Below are 12,500 nucleotides of genomic sequence, written 5' to 3'. Positions count from 1 at the left end.
CAAGGTACATACATCTGACCATCTCAGTTCCAATCCTACACTCTCTACCCTACCATGATGTCTCTTTTTACCCTTAAGACTTGATATTTGTTATTAAACTGTTATCATTAATATTTTCATGATACCAATTTTTAGTTTAAGGCTGGGAAATTTTACATGGTGATTGTAAAGGGGAAAACTGTTTATAAGAGTGTTGTTAGATTTTAAATTACATATTTACTGGTCTTATGGATGGAAAATTATAAGAACAACACAATTCAAGCATGATTGATTTACGCTGAAGGATTATATCAAGAACTAATTTAATTCAGTTTGTCCTCAAAACATTTAACATAAGTGAACCAACAGAATCCATGGAGGACAACTGCTCTAAAAAAAAGCAACAGCAAATGCTTAATCTTCAAACTAAAATTCCCTTTTAAACTACAAGGAAACACTACCTTATTTTTCTAGTCTTCTTGCTATTCCAAGTTATTTTTAGTCATGCTTTGCCCAATATTACCATTTTGAAGCTATATAACTATATCATTCACTGTTACCTATACATTGAATTTGCTGTTACCTTTATTTTTGTATTTCCATCACCATAACATAGCTAGACTCCAAAATGCTAGATAAACATGAGTTATTTTCAGTTACATAAAGTTGTTATTCTTAACCCTTACATTTAGAAAAGTTTTTAGATCCTTATTTTGAGAAACTTAAACCTGATTTTTTACATTAGAATCCAGTGTCAGCATTTTAAAAAAATATATAACATTCTTCTCCCTCCCTACATCTAATGTCCAATATAAAGTCCTGACATGCTTTACACAATAAGACTGTTTGACATCTTGAAGAAGCTCTTTCTGATTTAAACAGAGAAAAAGTCCAAGTGGCCAAAACAAAATGGCAGCCTAAAGACATTTAATTATTCAGTAGAAAGAACCAAAGGTTCCTTGAAGACAGAGACTGTTCTGTTTTTGTCTTTGCATTTGCTGAATCTAAACATAGAACTTTACACACAATAATTGCTTAATGGTTTGGTGACTCAAATGCCCCCGAATACTGATTCTGTAAAAATGTCGGCATATGCCTGTTCAGGTGTTCAGAGTCAGACTCCACCCTCTAGGAAACTAGCCTGAAGCTAGAATAGTTGTATGAGGGACAACTCCAGCAGAAGGCAGGAGGGGAAATGGGCTTATACTTCCTCTTATTTAAACTTTTTGTCAGACAATTGTAATTGCTTTAGATCTGAAAACTATCCTACATACTGGCAGAGTTGTGTCATAGGCCCCTCCTCCTAAGTAGAACCTAACCATCACCCTAAGGATCAACACAGAACTTCACTCTACAGTCCTCCAGTCCACCAGCTAATCTGTCAAAGGTTACACATCCCACTTTCAATTTGGGCTGTTAAAAAGTGCATGTAAAGCTCAGAATAAACTGATGCTGGCAAGGAATATAAGAACAACCAAAAGAGGTGGGTTTTTAAAAAATCTTAACTTAGGAAAAGAGGAGGATCCAAGGAGAGAAAAGGACCACTACTCAAGATAGATGGTACAGTGATGCTAAGGTATTATTGAAAGAATACTGGATCTGCAGTTAAAGGACCTTCAAATCCTAGTTTATCTATTGGCTATCTCTGCGATGTTAAGCAAGTCATTAAACCTCTCAAGGCCTCCTCAGTTTCCTTAACTTTTAAATGGTGAGATTAGGCTAGATGATAGGTCTCTTCCAGTTTTAAATCTAATGATCATATTATCCTGTGACATGTTTCTCAGACATATTTGTAGAACCAGTAACTCATACTAAGGCAGATTTTTTTTTTGCCTTCATTATCCAGCTCATTGTATCTGTATATATTTATAATTGAGTTTGGAAAACTTTAAACTTCTTAGGAAAGCAGCAGTGTGTCATAGAACTAGCATTGGATTCAAAGCCTAGCTCTTCCATTTGCTCCCTGTGTGATCTTAAGTAAATCCCTTGCCCTCTATAGGACTCAGTTCCCTTATCTGTTTAGTAAGAATGCTGAAGATGACTTCTGAGGACCCTTCCAGGTTTACTGTGTTCTTGTAAAATAAGAATGCAGTTATCTTACGGCTTACTCTTGGTTTTAGTTCACCTCTGTAATTACAATAAAACTGATTTTACCTCCCCCCTTTTTCCCCATTTCCACTAAATACTAACAGTAATGAAATTCACAAGGGTGGAAGGTATGATAAATGTGCTTAATTCAAAAACAAACCATAGCTAGTCACACAAAATCTTACATTTTGAATAAGACAAGATGAAATAATTGACGTATTTTACCTGTGCTAGATCAACGTCACTTGTTCTAATGATCAAATAGGAAGGACCAAAATACCTTGTTGACTTCCTTCACCATGGATTGTCTTAATGCTAGGTGCACCATGTAACTCAGAGAAAAGAAATCTAGTTCAGGTTGCCTCAAATATATTAGCTATAATGAACTGGGCTAATTAAAACATTTTACTGCTCTTCTGACTGCTAGTTTTACATAAATACAGCATAAAAACATAAGATTTTTGTCTTTAAATATGAAATCTGTATTTTTTTTAACTGGTAGGCTGCCATCCTGGAATTACAAAGAAGAATCATCAGCATTTATTCTTACCGCTGTCTTTTAAAAAAAATACACACACATTCTCTCTCTCTCTTTCTGTCTTTCTCTCCCTCCCTCTCTCCCCCCTCCCTTCTTTTCTCTCCCCCTCACACACAGTAAAGAAATTAGATTACTCCCAAATCCAAAAGACCACTTTTCCCTCAATTACCTAAGTAATTTAGCATTTTCTGTGTATTATTAATTCCCTACTTTGTTTTGCCTGGACACACAGTATAGAATTAATACATTTTTAATAAATTATTTTGGTTGATAATAAGACAATTGATAATTGTCATATTATAATGCAAGTATTCATACTTGGCCATGATTTTTCATTATGGCTTAAAACATTTGAAGATGATACTTCTTATCTTATAGGAGAACTTTTCATTTCTATACTGAAAAACTAAAGTTCACTGCCACGCTGATTACTCAGTTATCTTGTTTGTATGTTTTGTATATATACATAGAGCATACACACTCTAAAGCTTTGTAGAATGATGGCTCAGTGCATTATTTTTAGGTTGTAGTTGTAAGCCAGCAATTTTTTGTGTGTGTGTGGATACTCAGACCTGTCATTTCATCAACGTAGAGAGCTCTTCTCTGGAACTCACAGTCTTAGATAGCCGACTGAAGCAATGAAAAGCTAATTTATGGTCATACTTGCAATAGATGTGTCAGAAGCAGGACTCAAACCCAAGTGTTCATGGTTCCAAGACCAACCCTCTATCCACTACCCCATGCTGCCTCTTGCTATCAAAGAATCTAAAGCCGTTTAGTTCACTCTGGATATACCCTCTGTTTAGGTTAGAAATTCTTGTTGAGGCATGGACATATTCCCATGTTATGATCAAATTACATATGCATATATATGTATATGTACACACATATATCCATATTCACACACAGGCACAGACTATATATGTATGTACACATACGTATATTTTGGATATGTAGAGCGAGTATTTTTTAAAAATTCTATATGAAAGCTATGATGATGATGGTAATCTAAAGGGTGAAAAGATTACTAAATATAAATTAAAGAGATCAGAAAGAAATAACATACTTAAAATGTCTTCTTAATGTTCTGATTTTTAAATGATTATTACCTTGACATGGTCAGAATATGTATAGCCCAGATGTGTTAGCTAGGAGTATGAGAGGAAACTAACATGAATTCTTTAAACAATGTAATAGGCTTTTGAAATCAGATCAGATGATGGAATTTTGTGTGTGTGTGTGTGTGTGTGTGTGTGTGTGTGTGTATTACTGAATGTAAATTTCATCTTGATAACACAAGTAAAATATCTAATCTATTAAATACACAAGTCATTATGGGAAAAACAACTTTCGTTTCCTAAACTGAAAAAATGTTACCACCAGAAAAGGCCCTTGGAAATAATCCAGTTTAATAGCCTTATTTAAAGAAGCATCTCCCCTAGAATTAAAAACTAGTCAGGGGGACGTCTTGGACAGGTCTCTTGATTCCCATGTTCTTTCTACTTTTTTTAAAGGAAAAATAATTTATTTCGTTAATGACTTGGCTTATCAGATAGAGATAGAGCAGGCTTATAGGTAATAATGTTTTCAGCTAGCATGACGAAGAATTGGCCTTAAAGTTGAATTGTTGACAAACAAACAAAAAGAAAATTATTGAATACTACATTGCTTTGATAATACCTCTCAATACTCTACAGAGGTATATAAATGGGGTGGGGCATAGGATTAGTGGTCTTCAAACTGAATATAAATTCAAGATGTACTGAGTTGCAGAAGATCAAATAATAAGGTAAAAATACACTAATTCAAAAAGAATGGGATGGAGGCCAGTCCAGCAGCAAAAAGTTTATGCAGTGGCATACATTTAAAGAAATGCAGTTTTATGATCTCCAAATAAGGTACTTATTCAAAAGAACTTACATGATCAGATAAACAAAGTAACGACAGCTAATAAAAAGCATTGTGATTCATTATGTATGTATAAGAAGTCCAAGTTTTGTATAATTACTGGACTCAGAAACGGAAAATAAAAGGTTTTGTTTGTCTAAAAAAACTAACAATTTTAGATAAGACCACCCTTTTAAGAAAGATACTGGAAATTGTTTCAGAGAATCATTTCACTTCTCTGGATCCCAGTTTCCTCATCTCTAAAATGAAAGGGTTGAACTAGATAATGTCTGAGGTTTCTTCCAGTTCTAATACTCTGTGATTACATATACCATGTCTGAATCAACTTATCAGATGAGATAATGTATGTAAAGTGCTTTGTAAACCCCAAAGTACCATATAATCGTCAGTTATTATCATCATCATTTAAAATCTGAATTAGTGGAGTCTGAATTAGTGACCATATTATGATATTACGTTATATCTGTAATGTTACATGAAAGAATCAATGAGTAATTCTCTTAGAATTATTTTTGAAAAAAAAAAAAGTACTTTTAATTGATCATGCTGGTAATGTAGACAAATAAATCAAAAATTACTTAACCCAAGGAAGAGCTCTCCAAGTGGTCATCAAAACCATCAAGGATTGTGATAAAAATTAAATTCTTCTTCTTCTTCATTGACAAAAGAATACAAAGAAATATATGTAAATCGTAGCCAAAATTTTTACGACACTAAGTATTATTATCTATATTCTAAATGGATTCAGATATATAACTGAGTAAAATCACTTGCCATGTATACTTTTAAAAAACAGTTATCTTTCTAAGACTGATTAGGTAAACTCCTGTCCTTGAGAAAAATTAGTTAAATTAATTCTGTAGTTCCTTTCATCCTTCTATGTCTACCCATTGAAACCTTGTGAAATGCAATAATATAGATTAATTGGTAAAAATCATGTGTGATGTTCACTAATTTCAATTAACAGTCAAAAATATTCATTTTGCCTTAACTTTTTACTCACAAACATCACATCTCAATGGAAGGTTTAGGTAACAATGCTTGAGGTCATTTATAGTCCTCTCTTCCCTTTACCTACTACATATGAGAGACCCTTTCTACCCATTATTAAACAAGATTAGGCTTGATTCAATCACTGATTTATCAAATTCTAGAGAGAGAACCTATCCATAGCACTTTGGCAGCATACTATGAAAAGCATAGAGTAATCAAGACTAATTTGTAATAGAATTTAAAGTAGAAACCCACTACCTTTGAAAGGTAAGTGGAAACCACCTCTAAGCTTTTCATCTACTTTCAGAACAAGACCTGAGTTTATTAACATTAGTAACTTGTGTAGTCCCTAAGAGTGACTTACAACCATTTAACTAAGACGTGAGCAGTTATTACCCAATAAATTTAAATTGGAAATAATGAAAAGTCTAGCACGTGTTAATTGTATTACTACCACTTATCATTTATTAGCTATTGACCTTATTCAGTAAACAGTGTCCTTAGATTGTTTGTACCTGATGGCCATATAACTTCCATACTTGGGACCCAGGTGGGTGTGAATAATGTATGTCAGTTTTAATTGTAGCTTAATTAATTATGTGAAATTAAGTGTGGTGTTGATTATGGGAAGCTGTAGTAAATCACATGAATATAGAATAAATATGACTCATATAAATATTATATATACATATATGTGTATATCTAGCTGTGCTGTATATGGTGTCAGAAGCTTCTTAATTTGAGTAAACATATTTACTTCAACACCAGAAAGACAGATATTAAGATAACATAATAGAGTAAATATCTGTGTGCATAGACAGGAGTTACATTATCTCAAGCACCCTTTTCCCCATGTCTTGTTATCAGGCTATTAAGCTGCATCAGTTTCTTTAGATTTCATTCATTCACTTATACAACAACCATTTCTTAAACAATGACTATATACAAAGCACTGTGCTAGATGCTCAGAATATCTAACAGTGATGGGCCATTGCTCAGATTTTTAGCCTATCCACATTAATATGTTTCACTAAAATCTAACAGTTATTACTGTTCTCATAATTATTCTGCCATTTCTAAAATTTAAGAAAATAATCATCAGTAGTAGAAATTGACTGTTACAAGTTTTGAGAATTTGGATTATTATGCAATTTTCCTTTTAAGTATATTAAAATTTCATTACTTAGATTGCAATTGCTTGCATTAGTCAAAAAGAAGAAAGCAGGCAGTCAAGATTATAGTCACATAATTCAAAAGTTTTACTGCATATCAGCTGGATGTGAGATCAAAGTGGATTTTTTGTGCTATCTGAATAATTGTCTCAATCTACCTCTTCATAGATCATATGCATACTGGACAAGTAGTCACATATAATATCAATATCATATTTTCACATTGTTTTGTAGTCTTCAGTTGTAATTTTTTTAGCATTGATAATTAGGATTTTTTTTCCTAGGATCATGTGGAAATTCATTCTTTGTTTTTTAAAGACCTTTGGAAACCTGAAATTTCTGTTCTTCAAAAGTTTCAGATCATGTTATCTCTATTCAAGGTGACAAAACCATTCCAGTGATAACCTTCATTGTAACATCATATACACAACATTAGGATAGGCAGATTCTGCTGATCAGTTGGTCCAAAAGTCATAGCTAGACTAGTCCTACACGTATAGACACAGCCATATTCTAATTTTGCCTTTGTGTTCATTTCATTGCCTGTAGAATGAACCTTTTCCTCATTTCAAATCCTACATAAGTTGTTTGATCAAATCACCTTCTGAATTAGTCATTGAAAACATAATTTTACATATTCTTACTTTATACCAAGCCCAGTGCTAAACAAGGAAGAGACAAGTATAAAAAATAGCCCTTTCTCTGAAGGACTCTTAAGGGAAAACAACACGTGTAGGTAAGGTCAGGGGCAGGGTGAATAGCATATTCTGGAGGTCTTAGATATACCAAAATAGTACAGATGGCAGAGCCTTTGAGTCCTTAAGATATATGAAGTATAGATCTCATGGGAGCAGCTCACCACAATTGGAAAGCGAGGAGTGGATCCAGGGTTGGAGTGAAGAGGATATTCTGGTTTTCCTCTGGCAAGTGTGGGGATGAGAGTCAATTGAGCCAGAAGGGGAAGATATTGGTAGAAAGTTTGAGGGGTGAGGGTGTCTGGAGCAGGGAAGGGAAAGAGGAGTCATTCTTATTGCCAGCTCTGGCTGGGGCAACCTTGGGAAGAAGGGAGGGTTGGGCTCTCCTTGATGTCAGCTTTGTAGCAAAATAGTTTGTCTTAATCTATATAAAAAATTAGGTGTATTTTACTGCATGTATATCTATCTGCATTCCTTGCAGATGGACACTTGAACCCAAATAAGAGTGCTAAGAATTTTCAATTTAGTTAGTGTGGGTGTGTATTTTAATCTGAAAAGAAAAACAATGCCCAGGTTATAATTGTGATCTCCATTTTTCTTTCCCCTTTCATTTCGGATTAAGGAGTCACTCCTAGTTCATCTCTTTTTGAAATTCCAGTATTAGTGACAGTAATCAGAATCTTTTATGAATATTTAATAATGACTTTTTGAACCAAACTTCCTTCTTTTTTGACTCTTAGTCATGCCATAAAAACAATCTTAAGTATCTTAAAACTGATGGTCTTCAACAAAAAATACTAGGAATAAGAGAAAAGCAATTAGATTTACTGCGTACTGATGGGGTAAGATGATTTTTAAACTTATCGACTGTACAGGGAAGTAAGCATCACCTTTACTGTTGACATTAATCCATTAATAACATTGAGCTCATCATATGAAACTTTTATTTTGTTATATTAGTGGGGCTCTCCTTCTTTTTATAGCTGGCTTAAGTCCTGCTGAGATTCAGCAGTTATGGAAAGAAGTGACTGGAGTTCACAGTATGGAAGACAATGGCATTAAACATGGAGGGCTGGACCTCACTACTAACAATTCCTCCTCTACTACCTCCTCCACCACTTCCAAAGCATCACCACCAATAACTCATCATTCTATAGTGAATGGACAGTCTTCAGTTCTAAATGCAAGGCGAGACAGGTAATTCTGATGGGATTTCTACTGTGCTTATCTATCACAAAGCTTTAGTTTTTTTCCTCTGGTAAAACTAGAAATAAAAATTAGTTTCTTAATGCCAAACTGTGCAGTGGGAAGAAATAAATACAAACCCCAATGAATTGTGTAAACTATTTTTCTTTCTTTTAAAAAACATGAAGGTAAAATACCTACAGGCAAGATGTTGCAGGTAGGTGTTGTGTCTACAGAAAAAAAAATTGAATTAACTGTAAATCATGATTTCTTTCTAAAGGAATTTTAAGACTGAAGTACTATGGGTCAGTTTAATATTCTTTGCTGTGAGAAATTTGTAACCATGTGCGTTATGTATGTTCATACCATACATACACATACAAATTTAAACTAGTGTAATTATGTATACCCATGGTTATATAGGGTTCTGTAAGTTTAAAAATAGTTGGACAGTTCTAAAAAAGTATATATGAAACAAATAATTTTAATATAGATGCATTAGGAATATTTTTGTGGAAATAGGTTTTGTGTATGTAAATTAAGACATGATTTATAAGAAAATAATCTGCCTATAATTACAATGAAAACCATGTAAACACTTTAATATGGAGTTAAAACCATTATGTGAATAATTTGACCATGAAAAAAAATTCCTGTGAGAGAAAAATGTTTTCAAGAGGATGTTACTAGAGCTGATTACTGTTAATGGATAATTTCTCAACTTTCTACTTTATTGTGGTTCTATAGAAACAATCATGGTGTTAGGTAATACATATAGTTCTATCAACTTCTGTTAGCTTTTATATATATGTATAGGTTATATCAAGTTACTTTTAAGACTTATTTTAAAATGTCAATTTATATGTTGTTTGACCTTAAAATCTTTTTTTCTAGCTGTAATATAGAATTTTTAAATTTCTTAGCAAAATAAATAGCTGACATTTCTATTATGCCAACAATAAAGATATTTAGTAGTTAGACTAGATTGAGAATAATCTGATATTTAATGTTATAAGGACAGGTGTAACAAATTTGTCATCATAAACAATTTTCTACCCACAGAAATAGGACATTTAATTTTTAGTAATAAATTATATATTGTGACTATCTCAAGTTGTTCTTTGACTATCCAGCATTTTTTTTTCCTGAACAGTTTTTATAAGATGGCATGCACCTGAATGCTTTCATGCTGTTGTTTTAATTGAGATTAATTTGATGATTATGCCATAGGGAAGTTAGGTCATTTCTCTAGGATCTATACTTGATATTCTTGATGATGAAAAAGTCCTTTGTGATCATATAAAGATAATATGCTCTGTTCCAAAATGGAATCAATTTTTAAAAAACCATTTGTAACTAATAGATTTAGGAGATAAACACACATAATATGAAACACTTTAAATTATCTACAAAGTGCCTATCTCCTTGTAGTAGAATGTACCAAATATTTTATAGTAACATTTGTATTACTTAAATATGTGTTTCTGCATCTGTGTGTGTGTCAACTTGACTACAACTGAATATATATTTTTTTTATTTATAGGTAAAATGTTACAATAAGGTCATATGGCAGAATTAGCATATGGTATTATACAGTCATCTTAGTTTTCATCCTTTATTAACAGTCATCTTTGGCTCTATTTCTTCTCTAATTGGAACATCATCTACCCTTGGCAGTTGAACTATTCAATAGAACGATTAAATTTTTCTGACTACTCTGAGCTGAATTGACCTGTTTTGACCTGTTTGTCACTGATCGTAACCTGACAGGCGCTAGCAGCCTCCAACGATTATGGCTTCTGAGATGAATCTGACGCTGTTTCTTTTGCTACAGCTCGTCACATGAGGAGACTGGGGCCTCTCATACGCTCTATGGTCATGGAGTTTGCAAATGGCCTGGCTGTGAAAGCATTTGTGAAGATTTTGGACAGTTTTTAAAGTAGGTTTCTTTTTTCTTCCTTGGGTAGGTTGTTTGCTAAAAGTTAAAGAAAAACAAAGGTAGAAAGTAAAGTTTCACTATTAAGAATTCCACAAATTATGTATATTTTCTCAACTAACGGAAATCATGGCCATTAGCAGAGAGTCAAAATCATCATCCTCTACTTCATATTCAAAACTTCTGGGGTTTTCGAAGGAATATTTTCGTTCCATTTACCTCTAAATAACAAGTCATTAATTTAGAATAAGATGCAATTCATGTGAAATGCTTTCCTTTTAATTTTCAAATTTTTCATAGGAATTCCATGAAAAAATTTTACAAATGTTATATATGTTTTCAGCAAAGTCTATAGGTTTTCATATGGGGGAATTACAGCAATAGATTTCATTTTCCTTTTGTTAAACCTTCTTTGGGTATCCTGCAATCTCCTGGTGCATCATACATGTGATGACATCATTTCAAATTCACAGAGCTACAATTACAAATTAGGCAATTAATCAAGCTGACTAGCTGAATGAAGAAACAACAGGCTTATGTTAAAGGTTCTACTTGTTGCTGACACATTAAAAAGGTAGAATTTGGGCAGTAGATTTTCAGACTCTCTGGTTACTTAAGATCAAAATATTTTTTAATATTGAATTTTCACACATTGTGATTTTTATTTAAAAAAAAACTTAAATGGTTATTATTATATGGTGTGGGACATTTTTGGAGAGCTTTTTTAAATGTCCATTTTTAGCATCCAGAAGATCTACATGGAAAGCTACAGATAAGCTTATGGAGATGAGTAACTTCACAGGCTGAGTCTCTTATGTTGTCATGGTGCAGCTAACAGGGTGAATGAACTGTTTCATGCTTCATCAACAATTAAGTTAATTAGCTCATTTGAAATTGCACTGCTTTGTTGCCAGGATGTTGGCAGAAACATCAAAAAGATGTGTTTACAAATGGTAGACTACAGGGTATAGAGCAGGAGCACCTTAACAACAAGCCACAAGCGCTCAGCATCATAATAACTTTAGAATTGAAGTACAGTAAGGCTTGAGCTAGGCAATTTTTTTTAACTCTTTCCTCCTCTTTGAGATATTAGGATAAAAAGGAGTTATCAAGGCTTCTAAATCTAGATAATTTCTTTGTCACTCTTTATAAAAGACATTCTTTGGGAAAAGAATGTCTTTCATTTTAAAATATCTCAGTGCTGTTACATCAAAATGATCTTGATTTGTGATTTGTTTAGAAAGAGATGTTTTGTGTAAATAACAAAACGTAATTCAGTATCAAATAGAATTTCTTGTTCTAAGCATAAGCATAAATAGGCTACACTTCTAAAATGTTGATATGTGCAGAAAGTGGTTTTTATAAATACTTTCATACTTCCAAACTATAGGGCTTCTAATTCTTTGGCAAGTATTTTGAAATTCATCTAATCATATTTCCTGTTAAAAATCCCAATCAAACTAACCATTTTGAAAAATTTCACTACTGCTTTCCTAAGTCACATTGAAATGAGACAGAGCATCATAGAAACATCCCACTCATCGTTTATTTCAGCACCCTGTATTTTTCCTTCTGGCAGAATCCAAAGGAAAGCTTTGAGAGAAAATGTGTATCTTTCCTGTGATTTGATTTTCTTTTTAAAATTACTGTACTTGGAAAAGTTGAAGGATTGTTGTATATCTCCTATATTTACATGTTTTATATTGCTAGTAACATACATCAATCAGTATGCACCCTCATATTAGCATTCATTCAACTTTTTTCATGTTCATGCCAATGAAAACCCCATTACAATTAAAAAACATTTCCTTTCAATTAAATTTCAACTTTTAGTCCATAGACTGACCATTTTTTTCCAATCCATTAACTTTATAGGATGACAGAACTAATGGCTGCAGTTTATAAGGCCTTGCTCCTAGTCCTTTCTTTGTTATAATATTTTAGGTTCCCTGACTTGAAGCAGTGTGATAACCTATATTAGTACAGTTAATGCAAGTAAACTGTCC

At 32.9% G+C, this 12,500-nt stretch overlaps 1 protein-coding gene across 1 annotated transcript in view; it reads left to right on the top strand.

Moving 5' to 3' along the window:
- The window catches only part of FOXP2 (forkhead box P2), a 698,983-nt gene that overhangs the window by 634,967 nt on the left and 51,516 nt on the right, over nt 1-12,500 (top strand). Inside the window, exons 9-11 of the mRNA XM_036759264.1 lie at nt 1-4; nt 8,357-8,570; nt 10,393-10,497. The exon at nt 1-4 is cut by the window's left edge and continues 165 nt beyond it. Coding sequence (XP_036615159.1) covers nt 1-4; nt 8,357-8,570; nt 10,393-10,497 — 323 coding nt within the window. The remainder of the gene's footprint in view (nt 5-8,356; nt 8,571-10,392; nt 10,498-12,500) is intronic.

The sequence above is a fragment of the Trichosurus vulpecula genome, chromosome 5, assembly GCF_011100635.1.
Source record: "Trichosurus vulpecula isolate mTriVul1 chromosome 5, mTriVul1.pri, whole genome shotgun sequence".
NCBI classification, from domain to species: Eukaryota; Metazoa; Chordata; class Mammalia; order Diprotodontia; family Phalangeridae; genus Trichosurus; species Trichosurus vulpecula.
The sequence above is the reverse complement of the archived record's forward strand: the minus strand, read 5'-3'. Positions and strand labels throughout refer to the sequence as shown.